Raw genomic sequence first — 23,683 nt, forward strand, 5'->3', positions numbered from 1 at the left:
AAAAACACACCACCTGACCTGAGCGCTGATGGGTCTGTTGTTTTTTTTATTTTGGTTCACCGGCTTCTTCTCACAGTCCAAAGACATGCAGCTTGCAGTGAGGTTAACTAAAGACCCTAAATCAACCGTATATGTACAGTAAATGTGAGTGTGAGTGCCTGTTTGTCTGTATTTTGACCTGATTATAAACTCCAAATACTTTTTAAATGTGAAAAAAACCTTTCCTTTTCTGTTTTTCCTCGGACATTTGCAACTTCCTACGTCACTAAATACAAGATGAGATTTTAGGACAGCAGCATCGCTCCTCTGATCCCCTGTCTGGCCAGTGGCCTTTAAGCAAAATGCCTTTTTACCCTCTTGTAAAAGTGGCCTCAGATGCTGAACCTTAAACACTGTCAGCATCAGAATTCAGGTACACAAGTCGTGCAAGTTATATTTGATGAATTCTAAACTGCTTTGACCTTTGTTGCTAAGAAATTACAGTGTATAATTTTCCCACAGTGTGCACTCTGCACTGTTCCCGTGTCAGAACAAGTTGTTATGTAGCCTCCTTTTCCGCCACCTCCCCTCCCTCTCGTATGTGAGGCTTTAGATTTGCTGAGTCTACCTGATGTTTGTGATATTGTCCAATAATAGCTCCACACAGAACACTCCCCCTGCTATCTTTCTGGCTGTAGCTGAGCTGATACCACAACAATTAATTTTTCCAGCTTAGAGGTGATGAAAGCTCACGATGAAAACAGTCTCTTTAGCTTTTTTTTTTTTTTTTAAATAAATAATAATAATAAAATAAGCTAAGTGAACATCTCATTATTTTGATGAGCACGTGCATAAAGATTGAGGCTGTAACTGGTGGTAGGATTCATAGACGATCAAGGGAGTGATGGAGGAAAAGTTAGTTGAATCCTAGATTAGGTTTGGTAAATGGTCATAGAGATAAAGAGGGAGAGTATTTTTGTTGCTTTTTCAAGTATTAATTTGTCATGTTTGTGTAAATGTGTTACATACAGTTAAACGTTTCAGTTTATCTGTGCATATAATTTCACATTATTCTTATGCATTTTGCTTAAAAGCATGCTCATATTGTTCCATATCAGTGAACACCGATAGATCCGCCTGCCTTTCATAGGCAGCTAGTAATAATTTATGTTTATGATCATTTTCTGTATTTTTAGAGCCAGACTCATCAAACCAATATATACCAGTACAACCAAAATAACCTAACCATCACTAGCTTGAGAGGCAAACACTATTGAAGCAAAAACAAGTTTCTAGTTCCTCTCAAGTTTCTCAAAAATAGGTCTATTGCACAATAATCATTGCATCTTGCAAAACTTTCTACCTTCATCTGTTCCCTGTCTGAACATTGGTAGCAGCTAATGTTCACCTTCCATAAGCTAATTAGCTAACATTAGCTGGGTAAAAATAAACAATAAAAATGTGTTATAACACAATATAGTTATAAATATATAGCACATTATGTGCTGAAAAAAGGATATAAGACACTATATTGCACATGCTTAGAGCCTCTGTATAAACTGTATGTTTTAACATAGTAATGGAGAAAAGCAGCCAACATGCTCTGTGTTCTAAGGGTTAAAACCCAGGGAAGAAGCGGGATATTTAACGTTTAAATCGGCACACATTCTGGATCCAATAAGGTGATAGAGAGATGTATGTCCATTATATCTTTACTAAAACAACAACTTTAATGGTGGCCTGAGACCTTTCCACAGTACTGTATACATGACGTCATAGATAACGTCATCATGGACTGATTTTAAGATGATATCATCACTTGATATCATATTTTAATTGACTTTGAAGATCTCTTTCATAACGGGCATTCAGAGTTTAGGATTATACGGGAATTTGCAAATTAAATTAAGAAGAAATACCAAGACCAACAAACAACAACCAATCTGCAACCTTTATCAACCTCAGATTAAGAAAAATTAGACCATGGAGGGACAGAAACAAGGCTCAGAAGAACCCCGCAAAGAGTGCGGCCTGACAGAAAGCACACAGAGGATGACGGAGAATGAGAAGGCAAGCACAGAGATCTCCAGGCAAAGGGTGGACCTGCAGGCGCTGCCAATCCGAGTTTACCTTGATAGAACCGTGGTTCCCATTCTGCTGCAGGGCCTGTCATTGGTTGCCAAAGAGAGACCCCCAAACCCAATCGAGTATCTGGCAGCGTTCCTGCTGAAGAACAAGAAACAGTTTGAAGACAGAAAGTGAGCCGTGTTTGTTAGTTTTTATGCGCTCTCAACAAACACCAAACCTCTTTAGAAGCAGTATGTCATTTCTGCCACTAGAGTCTCTCAATCAAAACAACAACAGAAGACCTAGTTTGATGACATCATGTAGCTGCATGGAATCATAGGAATTATATGGGGAGCTCTTTGGTGAAGGAACGCTAACTAGTAATACCAAGTATTTCATAGGGGGTTTGACTCAGAAGATATAGCTGTCATATACGGTTGTGTACAAAGGTTTCTCGGTGACCCTGAAGTCACGCAGCTAGTGCTTTGTAATACTTAGGAGACAATGTAGAATTAAGTCACAGTTCTTTAAAACCTCCATGGTCATTTCACAATAGCATAGACAGTAAAGCAGAAAATGTCATTAAAAGACAAAATGAAGAGGTATATTTACCTTGAATGGAAATATATGGATTTTAATGGATTTAAAGTGTTGGAAAGGTTTTGGCTAAAGTACACAACTCAAAAAATATACGACATTAGTCTTGTCGTTTTTTTTTGATATATCAACATAGAAATGTTATGTATACAGTAGCTTTAACAGGATTATTTTCCAAGTGACAATGTTATTCAATAGGATCTGATATCTCACGTGCATTTTTGAGAGAAAGACGAATGCAAGATTATGGACGTCAACTGCCGTCAAAGTCAAAAGAAGAACTGTGAGCGATGACTGAATCCAGAGGAAGGCAGTGATGCAACATTGTAGATGCCAAGAATCAGAAGACAAATGCAAAGGGAAACATAAGTAGTAATGGATGATTAATGCGGCCTTTGCTTGCTATCGGAAAGATGATACAAGTTGTTGGAGCGAAATGAAAAATGGTTGACATGGTTCACCTTTACCTGCTTCTCGAGTAAATTGAATAATTAGTCCATCTGCTAGATTAACATTAGCATTTTGTACACAATCAATAATACATTCATTATAATAATTACAATAAAGGAATTATTTACCGTCTGTGACAAATCTTGTCTTACTCTCAGCCATCGGGAACTTGTATAATTCCAATAGCATGTGAAGGCAGCATAAATCCATAAGCAGTACTGCAGATTTACTGCCATAAAACACATCCACCATCCAACCAAAAATGGATGGAACGGCTTTGAAGACCTTTGTATTTAATTGGAATCAGCCTTTGGCTTTGAAGGTCATCCAACTCTTCCAACTTGACCGGCCTTATTTTGAAATCAACCAATTGTTCTGCAGTGATTGGAACACAAAAAGATAAATCACATGAAAGATGTTGATTCATGAGTAAAGCATCTATGGAGACCTGGGATGCTGGCGTGCAGACCTTTACCGGATGCATACACAACGGAGAGAAAGGCTCTGGAACGAGACCTGAACAAAATTTCTTCTTCCTTCAAAAAGGAGGTGGGCACTCACAATCAGCTCAAAATCAGGGTCAACCAGAGGCCGCGAATGTCCCAAAATGCTGCTTGAAACACCATTTAAGAAACAGGAGACCCTGGTTCAAACTCCTTCACTCATGACTACACGGCGTTAAAGGAGCCTTAGAGAATCCGCTAACATAAAAGCACACTATTTAAAGCTGCAGGGCAACTTACGAGCCACATTTCTACAGAAGAGGAATAAGGACATTTTCTGAAGAATTTTGGAAGATGCATTCATCTTGGTGCACAACAGCATGTTGTCAGATTGCAGGACTTTGAGTGGTAATGGACAGTGAGTCTGATGAAGTCCTCATGTTAAGATTAGCCTTTAGCCCTTTGTCTTTGATCTCTGCTTCCCATTCATTTGTATGAGATGTTTAGTATTTTTTGCATTTTTGCAGTTTTATTTGCCATATTCAGTCAAGAATGGTCATAGATTGGTATTCCTAGTTGAATCCCATGGTTTGATTTGTGGAGGTTTTCTTAAAATAGCTGGACAAGTTTTTGTGGTGAAATTTCAGCAGAAGAGGAATAAGAAAAAAAAACATGGATTGTAATAGATGCTGCTTTGATTGTCAAAATAGGTACTAATAACCAGTGCATTTCCCAGAGAAAACTGTGGAGGGCAGCATTACAGCTAGCTCAGTGTCCAGCCAGATAGTATTATTAGAAGAAGAATGTAGTGTGACGGCTGCTTTCCCGATATAACAATCGCTGTGTCTGTCTCTGCAGTTGTGTTAGAGTATACAGAAGTATTGTCATGTGTCAATGCTAAATTTAATTAAATGATTCCTCTGCATTTAAGGTGGTCTTGCTCTTGTGGTCTTACCTTTCAAAACTTATTATAAAACGTCTTATTACACTGGTTCCTGCACTAAAATATTGTCCCAAAACAATGAACATGAGCCTCAAATTATCACCTAAACTAAATGAATGTCCTAGGTTTTTGTGACTGTTATTCAATGTTTTGTGTCAATTAATCTATTGTCAATTATAATAATTTATATAATGACACTGGTGACGTCGTCTCACAGCCAAAATATGACTTAACAGAGGGTTTTTCATTCTCCAGTTGCAACATTAGCATCTATCACCTCTAGAAAAAGGTAACAAAACAACACGGAACTCCCCTCTGTGTTCAGGTCGTACAAAAATAATGATTTATCATACAGTGGTGCAAGTGACCACCGTGTTGCAAACCCCCCAGTGTGGTAGCTGTGGACGCCGGGTGAATGCGCAGACCACAGAATCACAGGGCAATCTGCTGCAAATGGCACCGGGGATATCCTGCCTTAATAGACTGTCACTAGCACTTCCCCCACCTGTCCCGTTCAGTGCTATGCAATTAGAACTCTGCTACTACAACTAAGAAGACACACACACACACACACACACACATACATGTGAACTGCACACACGAACACAACAGAGTGGTAGAGAAAGAAACAAAGGAGATGGGGAAGAAAACAATAAGAAAGAAGCAGGTGAGGTGTAGTATCAATCAGCGAGTGCTTCAGTGTGCTGTCAACACAGATGCCTGTCAAGATTTTTGTTCAAAAGTAAACAAAACGAAACACATATAACCACTTAGGTAAACTTCTCTTTAACTGAATTCTGGTGTTCTGGAGGACACAGTGTTTAGGGAGCACTTGAAGTTCTACTCATAAACAGTAGACTAAACATAACATTATTAAATGTACCGTATATACAACGGAGTATTGGAGAAAAAAAAAAAACAATCTTGCACAGTCTTTTCAAAGTCCTTATGCTAAAGATAATGTGGTACTGATGTGCCAAAAATATGAAGGTTTCCTTTATTTATGAAGCCCTAATTGAAATGTAACTTCACGAAATGCTCCGCATTTCTCATCTTGATGGAGTTGGTTGCAGCTGATCATCTGAGATTTTGCTTGATTAATAATGACCACTTTATTCTCGAAAGATTGAAAATAAAGCTCTCCAGTTTGGCCCTAACACTCCGTCGTACGTATGAACACGACATGGTCAAAAAATATCTCTTTCCTCTCTCATGTACATGCCAGCACTTACATACAGTCTGTTCCTACCTGGAGAACCTACAGCCTATGGATATGAGCCTAACTCAAAACACACACACACACACCTGTGAACTGTTGCAGACAAGGCTGGACATTTACATCACATGGACCTCAGTGTACTTGTAGGCATGATAAGGAAATCATGGAGGGACAGAGGGGAATGGGACTGCGAGAGGCATTCAGGAAGGAAATAAGGGCGAGCACCATACACCAGAGGACAGGTGTTGTACCTGGTGTTTGGACAGTAGGAAGGAGAACCAGAGAGAAAAGGAGGGGACAACAATTTGGACAAACTGGTAGAGTTTGGTGGAATGACAGCAAACAAATAGCAAGAACAACAGCACCAACAGAAGTGAAGACAGAGGAGAACCATTTGGTGTTCCCTCTCTCTAAGTGACCAACAGCATTAGATCAGCACCGTCTGTTGTCACAGCAGGTGGGAGCTTGTGTGTATGCCTGTGTTTGCTAGTCTACTGGTGTGTGTGTGTGTGTATGTGAGAGGGCCGATGCCAGGTAATTGCAGTGGTGTATTAGGTTAGCCCAAGTTATCCCATAATTGGGACTGTTTGGCCAATTTTCACTGGTGTACGAACTAATTCCAACTCACTCTCCTTCTACCCTCTGCTGTGGGTGTGTGTGCTTGTTTGAGCAAACATATGTATGTGTGAGACTAGAAGGTAGACAGAGAGAACGTAGAAGACAAAGATTGAGTTTGTGGTGTAACTGTGTGTAGTCTTACAAGGGTTTGTGCTGTATGTTGGGTGGCTATTCCTATATAAGCCATATTTTAGAGGATATTATGTAAAATACGTACAATAGCAACCCTAGCATTAGAAACTGTTATGCAGTCGCAACGCAAAACATTGTACAGCAGCAGAGGAATGGAAGGAACTACATTTATACCAAGCATTACATTGTGTTTATGCACGTACAGTAAATAACTGTTTCATCATTTATTTTATTTTTTTTAAAAGATTAAACAATGCATTAATGTCCTCAATCTTCTTAGGGCTTCACCTGTCTCTATTTGAACTCCAAAGACCTTCATTTTGCTCCTCTTCTGGTTTAGATGTTTTTGAGAGGGGTACTGAGGCTTTTTAGGTTTGGTAACATTCAGATTGTGCAACAATGTTATGCGGTCTGCTCTGACTAGTGGAGCTGGTGCTTTTATTTTGTAAACTGTATAAAAAGAATGTTTTTTTTTTCAAGTAAATAATATGAACTTCAAATTGCACATTAGTCTGTAATAACATATATATGTATATATTCTTTTCATAGCTCCACCCCATAAAAGTGGAAGTTGTCGTCTGTATGTGAACTGACGTTTTGTTTTCTTCAGTTAGACAGATATTGTAATGTATCGCTATATGATTTTCTTGCAGTATACAGTATATTGATTATCACAGAAATCTTGTATCGTGAGAGTATTGGTATTGTGGACCATGTATCGCGTATTGTGAAGTATACCTTGTGATTCCCATCCCTACAGTAGAGTATAGTTTTGTCCCTCTATATAAAACAACGGTTAAATTCTTCCCTCATTGAGCCATAGGTTTTAACATACAATTGTTTTGCTCTCTTACTTTTTTAAGGCATAAAATTACATCAGCATGAGCAAATATCAACAAAGATTTTTTATCACATCAGAAAGAGAAGCCCTGAATTTAGATGCAGCTTTTTATTGGGTTCTGTTCAGGTTAATTACGTTCATAAAAGATCACAGCAGAAGTCCATCTGTTATATGCACCTTTTACATTCCGTAAAACTTCATAAATCTGTTATATTTTGTGCACGTGTTTGTGTTCTGTGTGTGTTCAGGTGGTTGCCATCACTGTTCAGGGTGTGCCTGAGGGCCTGCAGCCTACGGTGGTCTCTGCTTTAAGCCCCTCCTCCCTCCTTGTGAGCTGGTCAGAACCTGTTAGTCCCAATGGAGTCATACAACAGTACCAACTGAACCAGACGGGTTATGGAACTATTGCCACACACACACGGGAAACCAGAAACTACACCGTGACTGGTAAGATACTCGTTAAATCAACTGATATCTACTTATTTTTTAACTTTCTTTATTACCTATTCTTATTTACCGTTTGTCTTTTGTTTCTACTGTCCCATGTGCTGTTGTTCCTTTAACTTTCACTTTTTTTGGTTTAAACCCTGCCCCTTATTTATTTATTTATGAATGCTGGTCTGCAGAAGTTATCGTATGACTCAATTTACACTTAATTTCTTTTGGTGTTTTAAGGCAATTGGCATTCGAAAAGTGCTTTCTTCTTCCCTTTCTTTTGGTTCAACCCTACTCGCAAACACAAACACACTCACATGCATACTTGAGACAACGCAACAAAAGCAGTTTTAGACCCAGTTCTCTAAGAAAATACTCAGAGCTAAAGCTTGTCTTAATATATTGAAGCTTTAGTAGCACTACCAACATAGCGGCAGGACTGGGTGTCTCGCAGTATTGCTGGCCCTTTGCCATCAGCTAAAGCACAAACATCTATATGAAGCACTGTCATGGAGAAGTTCTACAGTACCCACAATCAACATCTCTGACGAGTGGAGCTCACTGTTACTATGGAAATGTTGACCACAATCAATAAAATAATTTTATTTTTCTATTTTCTTTCCAATACTGCTGTAAAACTGATACTTTTAAAACAAGCAATGCCAGAACTGGTCATTTTATTTTGTAAACGCTATGAAAGAATGTTTATTTTTATTCCTGAAGCAAATATGAACTTCACCTTAAATATATATATATATCCATAAATAGTAAAAATAAACAATTCACACAAATTAAATCAATTCAAGTACATACTTTAAATTTAAGCAGGACTCATCATCATATTTGCATCATCACATCCTCATTTGACGTAAAAAATAAAACACATAGCTGCCATGAGCCACTCTTTGGTCTAGCTGTCATCATTTCGGAACCAGGATTCATTCACAATTTGTAAAAGGTTATAGAATAAAGTCATAAAAACGTTCTTCTCAATTCTTCTTTTATCTGACCTTTTGTAACCTATAACAAGTGTCACCACACATGTGTTTCCACAGCAGCTTTCAGGTGGAAAAGGTAAAGTGCGCGAGTTTGTGTTCAGACATTTTTATGGACCACAAGATTTTCACAATTAAAATTTGCGAACAGCTGCCACTAAGCAACAAGATATTATGATATACTGTGTAATATAAAGTGAAAATATAGTCACACTAGACACAACGTAATGGTTTTTGGAACCACAATAGTCCACTTAAAAATATTACATTCCGACATATAATCATGTGATGAGGTCTTTTAAAGCTAAAACTCATTGGCATTCCCTCCACAGCTCCCCTCTGCTCTTGACTTGGCCTCGGACCAGGCGTCGGCTTTGCCAGTAGCCAATAGACTGTATTCCCATGGCGCCTGTGGTTGGCTTGTATGGTCAGGAGTTTGTGTGCCTACGAGCATGTGTGTTTGTATGTGTAGGCACGAGGCAAAACAAACAATGCCAAATGGAGATGGTAATGTGCTGTAATACTGTACCAGCCCCATGTGCCAGTGTAAGCAACCAGCATGCTCGTGTGAAATTCCCTCGCACCCCAGTGAGACACTGGAGAAGCCTGCTTCAGTGTTCAGCCAAAACCACTTCTCAGACAGGCACTCTATTCCCCTCTCTCTCCCTCCTTACCCATGCATGTATTAGGAAATATGTTCATTTCAATTAAGGTTTATCTGTATAGCGCCAAATCAAAACATACGTTATCTCAAAGGATTGTAAATAATAGGGCAGAAACGTTTACAAGCAGAGAGAGAACCAGACTCAAATATGTGCAGCATATCTGCCTCGACCGGTTGTGGTGAAAGGCAAAATGGGGGACAGTGGAGAGGTGTAAGACAGAGAGGGAAAGAGTGCAGTGAGGTAGAGACAGAAGCGAGATATATATCAACTGTATCCGATTATAGGTTTAGATATTTGACAGTTCTGAATCAGTCATGACATGTTTATAGTACTACAGTGTCATTTATACACGCAGTAGCATAGATATCCATTTTAATCATAGCATAATAATGATGACAATGCTGCTACTGCTATTGCAAGAAACATACATATCATTAGATGTGTTTCCATCCATTTTATTTGCATTTCTAACTATAATTCCCTGTCATTCAATAGAAGAAAATGTCAAATTGAATTGGACTTTCCATGAAGCCACATACTTCAAACCATTATCTCTCATTTCTATCCACCTCAGGTGTTTAAATTATACCATAATAATGTATATTATTTTTAATTTATTTACTCAAACAGCAATAATTCCAGCCTATACCTGAAACAAAAAATGACATATATCATATTACATGTCTTTTTTATAATGCTTTTAGCTGCAGCTTTATATTATACCTGGGAGGAATGGGTTGATTCTCCCTCTCTTTTTGCTTTTTCCAAGAATACTATTGTGATTAAATTAGTTTAAACTTAGTATATCAGTTAAAAGGTTGTTTTAGGGTTTGTTTGTTCTTTCTGTAACACTCTCGTTCCTATGCACACGTGAACTTACACACACACTCTCCTCCCCATACTGTTTGTATTTAATGCTAACTGTCAAGAAATCACAACTGTTCAAACCGATATTCAACAACTGCAGTTAAATGTAAAACAGAGATCGTGGGTATTGAGTAATTTCTCTCGCCCAAAAAAAACTGAAATCCAGGATTTACCGACAAAGTGAAGGAGGGAAAGATGCATCATTCACTTTTTCTTTCTTTTTTTTTTTTTTTTCTTTTTTAGAAAAGTGGACAAATGAGTGAGACGACTGAAAAGGTGGATAAAGTGTTTTCCATGAAATATGAACAGAAATAATTGCTGTGCTACTCCCTCATCCTTAATGTTTAATACGCTATTATTCATCTTCCCCGCGTCGCTGTGACGGCTCTCAATGACAGACACTCAGAGAACTCACACGCTCACTCCAATCACGCAGACTAGAATAATGTGCATTTTTTTTTTTTTTTTTATCTCAGACCGAATCGCTCTTTGAGAATTGTAACTTATTTGATCTGACAGATATTATGTCAGAGGGCCATAGATGGGTTTATCAAGAAATCTTTAGATGAATTTTTGAATGCATATTAGTCATGATAAATATAATAAGACTACACATGATAACAGTTGGGTAAAAAACCTTGAATTTACGACTTCTACTACTTGTTTTTAACGTTGTCCAAAGGTTTCACTTGTGGGAGATTTTAATCTCAAAGTCACTTCCTTGTAAATTCAAAAAAAGCAAAACAATTTGAAAAATGTGTAAATCTGTCAAACTTAATTTATCAAGCAATTTCCAGATGAATCAAATGTAATTAAAAGGACCTCAGATGGATTTAAAATTCTGATTAATTGATTCATTAATTAATTAATTAATTGATTGGTTGGTTGCACATTGCATTGGCCTTTTTACTGAATGTAAGATATACATCATTTCCATATCCAATAAAGTAAATAAGTGCTGAATCATATCCATTCTCACAAATATATTCGTGTTCGTGTTTGTAATGTTGTAATAATTAAAGCAAACTAAATTAGCAGCAGCCTTCATGTCGCCAAATTCTAAACGAAACAAAACCCAAAACTCTGTTGCATCTTCTATTTCCTGTTTTTCAGCGATTTGCCTCGGCAGAAGACGGTGTGTTTTTATTAATATCATTTTTGAGCAGTTCTGAGGAGACACTTCACTGGAAGAATTAAGCACTACTGTACAAAGACACCCCATGTGAATCGATATTAAGTATTGCTATCATTAGCTCCTAATGAATTATTGCCTGCAATTATATAGATTATGACATTAATCATGTGTTTAATTGGTCTTTTGTAGGCTCATTATTAATTCAGAACAGCAGGGAATAGAGTATGTTCTTTTATTTATTAATGCCTTTCCCTCTCACAGCTCGGGCTGTGATTGGGCCGCGGTGGAGGTGCAGACATGTAGACATGGGGAAAAAGGAAGAGAAGAGATAGAAAACATCCTTTCTTCTTATTAATCAGTTGTGTTAACGTGTACCCATGTACGGTTTTCAGTCGCCTGATGCGTAGCAGTTTCATTAACTCTCTGCTTCTAACTTCTCAAACTTTGGTCGAGCAGGTTTTGTGGGACAGTCAGTGATGGAGAGCGATGTTCTCTGAGATGAGGAACATTCACATTACTCTACCAAGGCAGTGGTGCCAGAGCGCTCTGTCCTGTTTAGGCCCCAAGGTTGTCCTCTTTCTGTTGTCTTCATGCAGGAAATGGATTTATTATTGTTTTTTGTTTTACTTGGGGACAACAGATACAAAATTAGAAGAAGTCTCTTTGGTATTCTTCTATTTGATGCTCCACAAATAGAAAACAATACATATTAAACTGTCAGCTTTGATGCTAAATTACCGTCAACAAAGTTGTAGTCGTCAAAATAACAAATTGAGCATTGGAATGACACGTTTTTATTATCTATTTCAAGGGAAAACATTTAATTCCCCGTTGCTGCGTGTACCTGTACTAATCTGTGAGGACAAATTATGCTTCCAATAATGTCTTTGTGAGGACTTTTTGTCCTTGTGTGGACATGTTGGCTGGTTGTCACAACTTTAAAGGGGTCTTCTAGTGTTAGGAATTGGTTTTAGGGTTAGAGTTACAATTGGTTGGTGTAGGTTAAAGGGAAGTTTCATCCATTTGTTTTTTCCACTTGACTGAATGAAGAATAAACTCAATATCATTGTGATGCTGCTGTGTTTGTTTAATTCAGATTCTATCACAGAGTGGGATTAGATTTGACCAGTTTTGGTTTATATTATCAGATACTCTAGATATTACTCGTGAAACTTGACAGGAACACAGTAAAGAGCAGTGTAGGGCTTTCATTTTCTTTAAAGGAAGTGACTTTGACATCAACTTTTTGTCAATTTTAATTATTTTTTTATTTCAAAATGTAAAAACTTCCTCTTGTTGTGGGAATGAGACGTGTGTCTCAGATCCACTCTGTCTGAAGATCAACTAACACATTTATTGCTGGAAATTCCCCCAAAAAATTATATATATATAAAATAATCATAATTTTTGGGTGAAGTGGCCCTTTAAGGGTTAGGATTAGTAATTTAGGTTAGGTTAAGGTAAAGGGCTAAAGAATGCATTATATCTATGAGTGTCCTCACTGTTCAAGAATGTGTGTGTTTGTGTGTGTGAACCTGATCTCATTGTTCCATTCCAGACGGTCTCTGCATTAGGGAGCCACAGACAGGAAGTCAAACTCTTAATTATTTAGCAGAGGTGTTATCAAAGCTCCTCTCTCTCTCCCTCCCTCCCTCCCTCTCTACTTCTTGATGCATCGTCTGCTCTGTCAGTTCATGATGCAATGAAAGTTTTCCCGTTTTTGTCTCGCCGTTTCTTCAACTTCGAATCGCTCTTTTTGTGCATGCTTGCATCTCATCTCCTCATCTGTTCACATCTATTCTACTCAGCTGACCTCACTCATATTTTCTCCATCTTATTCTACATTCTCTCCATCTTTTCACTCCGCCATCTCTCTCTCTCTCACTCTCAGACTCCCTCTGTCTGTGTCGTGTATCGGGTAACTGGCCTGGTATTGCGGCCTGTGCCCATCATCCTATCGGATTCTCTAATGCACACAGGACTCACCAACCTGTCAATAAAATACAATTTTAAATCAGTTATTTTTACTACACCACAGCAACACACACACACACTTGATAACAAACCTGGTCTACGAGAAGATGGTTGCTATTTTACATTTCTGAAAAAACAGTGGAACTTTGGAACCATTTGTGCATTCTTACAGAACGAAAACGCCTGAATATTCGTTAGAGTTTTTTAAGCAGAGATAAACACAGGTCAAGACCAAACCACAATACAAATGTGTTTTTATGGATTTTAAGGTGTTTTAAGGACAGCACCATGTGTTTTAACCATAATCTAACATTAACTTTTACTCACTCTAACCAGGTGCTGTAAACCTAACCACAGTCATATACATATGTGTAGAGTATATATGTAAATCCAGCTCAGAAAACATGTTCTTAACGAAATGCAATTTAGTTTCAGTTGGAGACAAAGTTGTAAACACAAACTTTTATACTGTGTCTCAGCCTTTTCCTCTCTCTGTCCTGCGCAAGCACAGAGCAGCGTGTCCACTGTGTCCACCTCTGACAATGACAGTCTCGTTTTCCCTGTGTGTGTCTCTGTGTCAGAGCGAGCTGCCGCCGCGTAAGCCGCTCACACCACGACCGACGACACCACCGCCCTCCACCTGTTTTTCACTTCCCGGTGATCACTGTTAAAATGATTGAATCTTCCTCCGTCTCTCTCTTCATAATCAAGCACATAAGCGCACATGCATGGCTACATGCAAATATGCACTTTATCTTTTTTCCTGCTGCACGCACACGCACACACACTCTCTCTCTCTCACACGCGCACATTCATGTGTTGGCTTGATGTTATTTCTCCAGCAGAACAACACTGCCCTCCTCAGGTGGAGAGTGAAATGTCATTTTGAAACATGAGGATTCATCACTGTTGTTGGTGCCTCTGCACATGCACACATTGATTGGATGTAAAGTATAGATGAGTAAGTTTAGTTCATATTTTGCATTAGACAAAGGTTGTTTATGCAAACAATGTAGTTGTAAATTCTCATTCTCATTGACACTGCACTGCACTTTATCGATCAATTCTTCAAGTATGCAAAGAACTGAATTCAGGCTTTGATTAAATTGCAGCGGTTGCATTTGAAATCATATTGTTGTATGTGTTTTTTTTAACATAGACATTTTCAATAGGACAAATTAAGTCACTGCCGCAATTTTTCTTTGCCTGATAAAGTTGTCTTTTGTTGGTCTGCGTCAGAAATATTACAACACAGCACAAGTTTGGGTCTATCTCTGTGTACAACAACAGACTGAGGGATTGGTTACTGTCTTATTCAGTGTTGCAACAAATGGCATCAGATATCATTAACTCTGCCAGAGAGCACACATGCATATGCACACGCTTAGTTGCACAGTTAAACAGTGTAACAGAGACACATATACGCCCTCGACCCCGGCTACTTGTGTATGGCTTGGCAGATTTTCTTTATTTAACATTAACATTTAACATTGTGAGAACACATACACACACACATACGTGCACATTGATCAGAGGAAGGGTTTGGCATGAAAGGCTGCAGAAGCACTCGAGAAAGAGGCATGAGGAAACAATGTTGAAGAGTGGGTGTGTCGGTGTGTGTGTGTGTGTGTGTGTGTGTGTGTGTGTGTGTGTGTGTGTGTGTGTGTGTGTGTGTGTGTGTGTGTGTGTGTGTGTGTGTGTGTGTGTGTGTGTGTGTGTGTGTGTGTGTGTGTGTGTGTGTGTGTTTGGGAGTTTGGGAGGAGAGCTCATCAGACTTAATGCTTGTCCAATTGGGGACATATGGTGTGTCGTCAGTCTGAAAAAAAGTTAATTTTTGGTTAGTGGTCATGATGGTTAGGCTGAGTCTACTCTACTGTGTGCGTGTATGTTCACTGCCGTATGCAGCCACCGATATGCATATAGCAGCTGACACACACACAGCGGGGTTTCCTGTCTTTCAGCCTCCAATTGCACACAGTTGGAAATGACAAAAGATAATTTAGACAATAAGCACAATTAATATTACATATTACAGGTGTGATCTGATGGTCTGAAATTTACCCTTTGAAATTTAGCCCATTGAAATTGAAAAAAAAAAAAAAAAAGGCATTATTTTGAGCCTTAACTCCACATTTCTGAGTATTACAGCATACGAACGCGCTACAACAGAAACATTAATCACATAAAATATGCACCGCCTCACCTAATATGCAGCAGATAAGGCAGCACGCAGCAGATGAGTGTTATGCAGTGCCAAAGCGTGTTTTCACACTCATCCTTCTGAAGTAGTCATTTTACTTCCTTCATTTTCCTTTGAATTTGATTTGTAAGCTGCCGTTGCCTGTCAGAGAAGTGAATGACCATAAAATATCCAGTCAACCCCCCCTCCCTGCCCCCCATGCCATGACAGCATCAAGGATTTGCATCCATCCATTTATCCTCATCTAATCCATCTGGTTTACATTAACTAAAAAAAAAAGAAGAAAAGAACAGGCAGACAATGTGTAAGACGGGAAACGGATTTCAATATAAAAAAGTGGTTCTATTCTATGTTTTGAGTGACTTCCAGTTCAAATCTGACGATAATACCGCTGATTTCCTGTGCTTGCATTTAAAACACCACTCAGTCACTATGTGATTTCTTTTGCGCTGCATAGCAGGCACCTATAAATAAATCATGACCGTACGCTGTAGCCTAAACGCATACCAAGGTATCATAATTATCATAGATCAAAAGCTGATGACATTACAGCGTTGGACCAGTCCTATCCCGTGTCAGTTCCACGGCTGCCCATCTTTATGTTGTTTCATTATTGAGTTATGGCATGCATAATTTAACACCGACAGATATGGATCCATCCGTTGAGAGAGTGTGGAAAGAACAGAGGGAGGAAGACTGAGAGAAAGAGAGAGGAAGTCGTCAGTAAGTGATCAAGTGATACAGACAGTGAAGACTTTTCCCTTTCTTTCTCTCTTTCTTCTTTTTTTAGTTTTTTTTGTCTCCTTATTGTAAACAATCCCTCTATCCAGGAATTGTGTACATTTTTCTGTGACGAGAGCAAAAAAAAATGATCTGGAGTAAAGTTATACTGTTTAATATTTGCATGTACATCTGCATCACACAGGTTTAAAGGCGTACACAGACTATACGTTCGTGCTCGTGGCCTGTACTGTGGGTGGATGCGGCGCCAGCTCACCTTCAACGGGACGCACCCTGCAAGCCTCGCCTGCTGGTACACACACACACACACACACACACACACACACACACACACATGCGTGCACACGCATACACACACAGTGTGTGCAGTGTCACTTATTTTTAAAGAAAAAAAAAAAAACACAATTAACCAAATGTGAACACTCAAAAATATAAAACAGGAAAGAAATTAGGATCCTGTGAATATGATTAATGGTAAAATATATGTATAACATTTGAATATTTGTTTTTAATATATTTTAAAATATGGCTTCCTTAAAAAAAAATATTTTAATGACTGCACCACCACAACTGTAATAACATATTGTCTTTTTATTGATATTGATAACAGTACACATTTCCTAAATTTTATTTGTACAATTTAAATTTTGTCTGTATTATCTTCACTAATCATCTTTTAGTTACTTTTAATCTCTTTCTCCGCCCACTGCTCCTCCCCCTCTCTCTCCCTCGCCTTGTTTTGCTCTATGGATTTTTATTTATTGAACGTCAGTTACAATATTTTTCCTCTCTTTTTATCCAGTTCTTTTCTTCTTCTTCTTCGTATTAATCTGTTCCTTTCACATCTCTTTCTTTTTCTTTTTTTAACCACCTTCTTCACTGCTTCTTTTTTCATGTTGTGTCTCCTTTCAAAGTCTATTGATCATTCATCTCTCGTCTGTCCAGTGTCTATCTTTTTCCCCCCTCTTTTTCCTTCAGTGCATCTAACTTTTCTTTCTTTTTTTTAAGTCTTTCAGTCTTTTATTTTTGTATCAGCCTCCGTCTTTTACCCCCCTCCTTTTTTAAGCTCCTCCTTTTTATGGCTCCCCCACCTCCATCCTTGCGTCTCAATGTCAGCCACAATGCCACCACATCATCTCAAATGTTCCAATCTCTGGAATGAACATTCTCAGTTTATTGGTAAACACTTTCACTTTAATTCGAAATAACTTTGTTAATCAAAAAAAATGAGTGGAGTCTGAGATCATTTGTGTCCGAATCATTGAAATTCTTTAAGAATGAAATTCATTATCATCTCCAGCAGTAGGTCAATTATTTTAAGTAATGAAATATTCATTTCATACTCATAAACATGAATCTAAAACACTCAACTTATCCGAAGCGTACAACTTAAGATGAACATTTTGGTTTTGAGTTTTTATAATAATCTAAGTGATGTGTAATTAATTAAAAATAGGTGCCAGGTAATGACTGCTGGAAATGTTCACGTCCGTCTTTTTGTGTCTCCAGGTGTTTGGTCGAGGCCGACACACTTGATAATTAGCACATCTGCGGTGGAGCTGTTCTGGGATCAGCCGTCGCAGCCTCGTGGACGCGTCTCCCGCTACAGGCTTAAGAGAGACGGTGTCACGAATTTTACCGGAGACCGCCGTGACCGGAATTTTACGGATACTGGGCTCGTGCCAAACCACAGGTGGACAGCACGCACTCGCATGTTTTTTACACAAATGTGGAAGCCACACATATATGTATATACACACCACACGCATAGCTTTAATTAATCATTTAATTCCCAATTCCCAAATTTCCAATTTGTGTGTATGTGTGTGTTTATATCGCGGTCACCCTGTGTTTAAAGCGCTCCTATCGTCCCACCCATGCCTCCCTCCCAGGACCGCCTCTCTGTATATGCCTGTTTGTGCCATTTAATGAGCAAATATTTGACACAGCAGTGGCAGACGCAAACATTACCAAACACACGCACATGCATTAAAATCACAAATCAGATCTGGCTTGTTGCTTACACACAGCACTGGAGCGTACATTTTATTTATCTGTTTATTTTCATTTAACCTTTTACTAATCCGTGTCTTTTTCTTCCAAGATGGATTTTCTGTTTTAATTATGGGAGTGTAAAAATGATACCCTCTCTCCTCACCTTCCCTTCGCTCCTGTCTCCTCCTTTCACTCTCTCTCTCTCTCCGGAGACAATTTCTCTTTACCCCCAAATAGAATTGTGGGGATAACACCCTGCAGTACTCCAATCTCCTCTGTGTGTGTGAAAGAGGAAGAGAAAAGAGGGAAAGGAAGAAGATAGGGACTGTATGTGTGTGTGTGACGTTTAATTTTCCCTAATTCCAGATAGTCTGCCAGGAGGCATTTCTGTCCCAACCCTTCGCTTCTCATCACTTGTCTCGCGTTCTGTTCACTCCTCCCTCCCTCCCTCTCTTGCCTCCTGTCCTTTTCCTCTTACCTCATTCCCTTCGTCCTTCCCTTCTTTTCCCAATTTAGTCCTGCACCAAGAATTACACAGGGAGCACCGGCCCCATTATCCAGACACACTAGTGTATGTTTAGGCCTTGTGTGTGTGTGTGTGTGTGTGCGCGTGTGTGTGTACGCATGCTTTTGTGCGTGTGCAAGTGAGACCGCTCAAAGTGGCCATTGATTATTTATGACAATGTTGATTAGCTGTCACTTTGCTTCGGCAGCCCAGGAAGTGTCTAAGATGACGAGAGAATTAACCTATTCCCTCTGGCTGGCCCTGCAGGACACACGCACGCACACACACATAGACTCAAACAGATGCAAATGCCCCACTCGCCAATTACCTACCTCACACACACACAAACGCACACTTTTACCTTTGATATCCCAAGGCGGTGTTTACATTTTACTAAATATCTTCCTGTGATGAAAGTGTTAAAATTGGTTCTCCCTCTGAAACCATAAGATTCTCACTCTCCATCACATCTTTGCTCACCTTCCAATCTTTCTCTTCTTATTGTTTTTTTTGTTTTTTTTATTTGCTGGTCACATGAGTGAAACAACGCAGCAGGAGAATGTCGGGGTCAGATGCTTTCACAACAGCAGGAGAATGTCCTGAACACCCAGGCGAGGGGTGACACCTGGCATGAGGAGGCAGGGCATGACGTATAAATTTCACTGTGGAAAAGCGGTGTAGTGTTCTTCTTTTTTTTTTTTTTCTTTACAGCACATCAAATATGGTGGGAGTAAAGGCTGCTGACTCAAGGTCACTACACCAGATTATACGACATGCAATTTACTTTTGTTTTTTTCCCTCTCTGTGTGTATGCGTGTGTGTGTGATTTATCTGCACCTATTTTCAAACCCCTGTCCAGTCAATGCTTTCACATGGAGCAATGGAATTTTACTGAGCATTTTTCATCTAACGTATCAGAATGCATACGGTTGACAACGTGACATTCATATTAGTGAAATGAATGAAACAAATCTACAAAAATTCAAATTGTATGACTAAATTCACCTCCAAATTATTCACAATTTCTTTATTCATTTTCTCTTTGACAACAAATGTACAAGAACTTAGGATGCATTCTGCGCCTGTCGTGTGTTAGAAACATCATTAACACTTCCTCACTATAAATGATCTGGAGCTCTTCCCGCTGTCCCCTCACATGGGTCTCACTTGGACTTTATCCAGAAATGTGACAATGGAACAGCAGGAGAAGTTCCAGAAAATGTCTTCGAAACTTTCGAGGACAATTGCTTTCTCACATGCTTTACACTATCAGGGAAATGCCTGATGTTAACAACGATTGTGTCATTGACAGTGTATTTATTTATGATTCTGTGTGTGCGTGTCTACATGTGTGTCATATTAGTAGTTTTAATGTCCTTTTCCCTGACTGTGTTCTGACCCGGTGCAGCTGTGCTAATGGCCTGCTGTTAAAAACACCCTGCTCAGGAACAATAACCTAATATCGCTGCCTATTAATGCATGTGTGCCGGAGTTTATAGCAAATTAAAGGCTTTTAATGTTAAATGGTGGCCCACTTACACAGCTAATGTAGGCTTTAGCACCAGCCAGCCACGCACTCTTAAAAGGGGAATCTGTCTTATGATGTCATGGGCAAGAGGAGTAAGAGAGTGGGTCGTGAGAGAGGAAACAAAGACGGATAACAATGAAGATGACAGAGAGAAAGGTCTACGACGTCAAGTGTAGTCACTGTATTAGCACACACACGTGATAAATGGATGCACATCATTTTAAAATCTTAAAACTGATGCAATGATTTTCTGTCTTGGAGCAAACAACTGCAATAGAGCACATTTTTAATATACTTTTGATATGCTAGTGAGGTTATGTTCTTTTACTTTTATGCCTCCATGGACTGTATGATATTTGTGTTAGGCCAAATTCACTTGACATGACTGAGTGAGGGATATCACAGTTCACCCCACACGTCATGAGAGAGCAGTGACAGTGGGTCACACACTTCACAGAGCTCACAACTGATATCTGTCTCATCAGGAGAAAAACGTGTTTGCAAAAACACACGGGGGAAGAAGCGACACAGGGATTGAAACCAGGACTTACCTCATGTCTACAGGTCAACTGCTGCCACTGTTCTTGAAGCAGTGTTGTCTCTGATCTCCTTCTCCGTCCTCTCCTTTCCTCTCTGATGAACCCAGTCCCTGCCTCTGGTTGGTTGGGGTTGGCTTTAATCAGTCACTGATTCTGATCAGATATCCTGCAGGCTTGATTGGTGTCTATAATGTGTCAGCAGATCTACCTGGGTCTTAGTATGTTTCACACTGCTGACTGTGATTAGCCAGAACTTGCAAAACTCATCAACAAGCATATTATTGTGTCGAAAATTGTGTAGTTTAGACAATAGACATTGATCACCTCACCTTGACACCAACACCAACGTAGGTAGACTCATGGTGTTGACGCTGGATTCTGAAATCCAGCTTTGACTTTTGTTCTTGGCTGAGATTAGAGGAACATGTCATGGTCTTCCGCTGTTGTAGCTGTTATACGTTCTGATATGTAGTCCATTAAGAGAGTGACTGCTTGAGCTGCTACAGCCTGTGTGAATGATCTCCTCTCACAACACTATCTCTAGAGTTTCAGAAAATACTCCCATAAGTGTTGTGCATTAAAATCCCAAGAGATCAGAAGTTCAGAAACACTGAAACCAGCTCATCTGACACAAACATGTCTAACTCTAACAACTTTTATGTGTTGCCCTGCTGCTACATACATGGCTAATATGATAACTGCATGAACAGGCAGTTGTAACAGTTGTTGCTAGTTAAGTGGGCAGTAAATTGATCAAAAGACACAAGCCATGAAGAATACCTTGACTTCTTCAACCATGATCCTGACCGTGTGTCTTGAAACTGCCTTTTGTTGGATGTTCCTTTCTCCCATCATCTCTAATCAATTTTGCTTTGTCATCATCTCAGGTATGTGTATGAGCTGGAGGCGACCACAGAGGGTGGGACTGGTGTGAGTGAAGGTTATGTTATACAAACTCCAGTTTCCTGCCCCACTGGGATTCCACCACCACACAATGTGACAGTGTCAGGCCCTCACACCATCTCCCTGGCCTGGACCCCTCCTGGTAAGTAGACGCCAAAGCATATTTACTTTAAATGTGGTTGACTTTATCGAGTAAATCTTTTTTTTGGTTTATTTTCTTTAAAGCTGTAAAACATGTGTAACTTTAGCTGATTTTTTGTGTCTGTTTTTGATCCGTTCGTTCTCTGTGAACAAAAATGATGTTGCATTATTTGTATTGACTTAGGGAGCGTTTGTGTGTATACAGTGGCAGCACATGGGTGGAGGCAATAAGGGTCTATACCATCAAACTGCTCAATAAATACGATTTTCTGAGCAGTAAAATTAATTTTGTGGTCAACAATCCAACCTTTTTGAAGCTGTCACGCTTTACTAGCACGATATTGCCGTTGCCTCTGTCTGTGTGTGTGCAACGTTTCTTTATTTAGTTGCATTAAGGTTAATATCAATATATTATAATACTACTATGAAAGAAAAAAGGTAGTTTTCATTCATGGATAGAACACAGGAATAGGAGGAGAGGTGTCAGACTGAAACAAAAGCCCTGAGAAGTAGTTTTCCATTCACCTCCTGGCCTCTCAGGACCTGGACACACTTATAAACAGGCATACATGAGCATACACAATCAGGGCTTAGTTTCATGCTCATGGGGCAGTGATTGTCTGCCCTAACCCATCTATCATTGACTATTACTCTCTCATTAGGCTGATTTCCTTTCTCAGAAACTGCTTATAGGGCCAACTCGCAAAGACACTCCACTGTGTGTGTGTGAGACAGAGTGTGTGCGTGTGTGCGTGCGCTCGCATATGTGTGTGCGCATGTCATTGTGGCGATATTTCCATAGGCAGGCCTATTCTATCGTCATTACGGGTTGATTCTTAAGGTGAGGAAATATCGGCTGGGTTCTCACGCTTGGTTAACTCCCTGAGCCCAGTGTCTGGACTGTTTTCGACTTCAGTGTGTGTGCGTGTGTGTGTGTGTGGGGGTGTGTGTGTGTGTGTGTGTTATTCTGTGTATGCACTTCTGTGTGTGTCTTCATTTGCATACATTGACTGCCAATACATTGACATATGGCTATTAAAAAGAGATTTACCCTCAGATCAATTCCTTTAGTTATTGTGTGTGTGTGTGTGTGCGCATGTATGTGTGTGTGGAAGAACCTGTATGTGTGATTATAACTTGCATCACATGTGAAAGAATTGGAAAATGTTTAGGCAACAGATTGGTTGTAGTTATAGTTGTCAATGTCACAGTGATAATTAAAAACCTCAGTGGTTAAACAGTGTACAAATAAAAGAGAGATGCATTCCCTCCATGTGTGTGTGTGTGTGCATCCCTCTCATCTTGTGTGGACTATGTGAAAGTGTATTAACTCAGCTAAAGTGTGCTCATATCAAAGGCTCCATGCACTGAAGTCAGAGGTGTGCGTGTATACGCTCGTATGTGAGTTGGGGGGTGAATAATTGAAGTCTTTCATTTGTCTGGTAATCAGTTCGTTCTCGAGATATCAAGGGTTCATGAATGTTGAATAACCCATCACAATACAGTAGGCCTGAATTATGGAAAAACCTCTGGTGAGAATATTAACAAAGTCTAAGTGCATGTGTGTGTCTTTGTGTGTGTTTCTGTCTCTATAAGATTGTGTGTGTGTCTTTGTCTTGTTGTGAGACCATAGTGCCATGGTTGTAAAGGTTGGTGTCATGTCACAAAGTCTAGGTCAAAACCTTAGTCTTTGTGAACGAGCAAAAAATTTCGGACATTGTTGAAAGCGGTTGTGGAAACTCCATCCACGAATAAACATATTCATGATGTG

At 39.3% G+C, this 23,683-nt stretch overlaps 1 protein-coding gene across 1 annotated transcript in view; it reads left to right on the plus strand.

The window, feature by feature from the left end:
* The window catches only part of ush2a (Usher syndrome 2A (autosomal recessive, mild)), a gene marked incomplete at both ends in the record, with an annotated part of 202,896 nt that overhangs the window by 143,585 nt on the left and 35,628 nt on the right, over nt 1-23,683 (plus strand). Inside the window, 4 exons of the mRNA XM_083900586.1 lie at nt 7,538-7,736; nt 16,486-16,593; nt 17,811-17,994; nt 21,756-21,913. Coding sequence (XP_083756712.1) covers nt 7,538-7,736; nt 16,486-16,593; nt 17,811-17,994; nt 21,756-21,913 — 649 coding nt within the window. The remainder of the gene's footprint in view (nt 1-7,537; nt 7,737-16,485; nt 16,594-17,810; nt 17,995-21,755; nt 21,914-23,683) is intronic.

Source organism: Microchirus variegatus (assembly GCF_963457635.1).
Source record: "Microchirus variegatus genome assembly, chromosome: 14".
Classification (NCBI taxonomy): Eukaryota; Metazoa; Chordata; class Actinopteri; order Pleuronectiformes; family Soleidae; genus Microchirus; species Microchirus variegatus.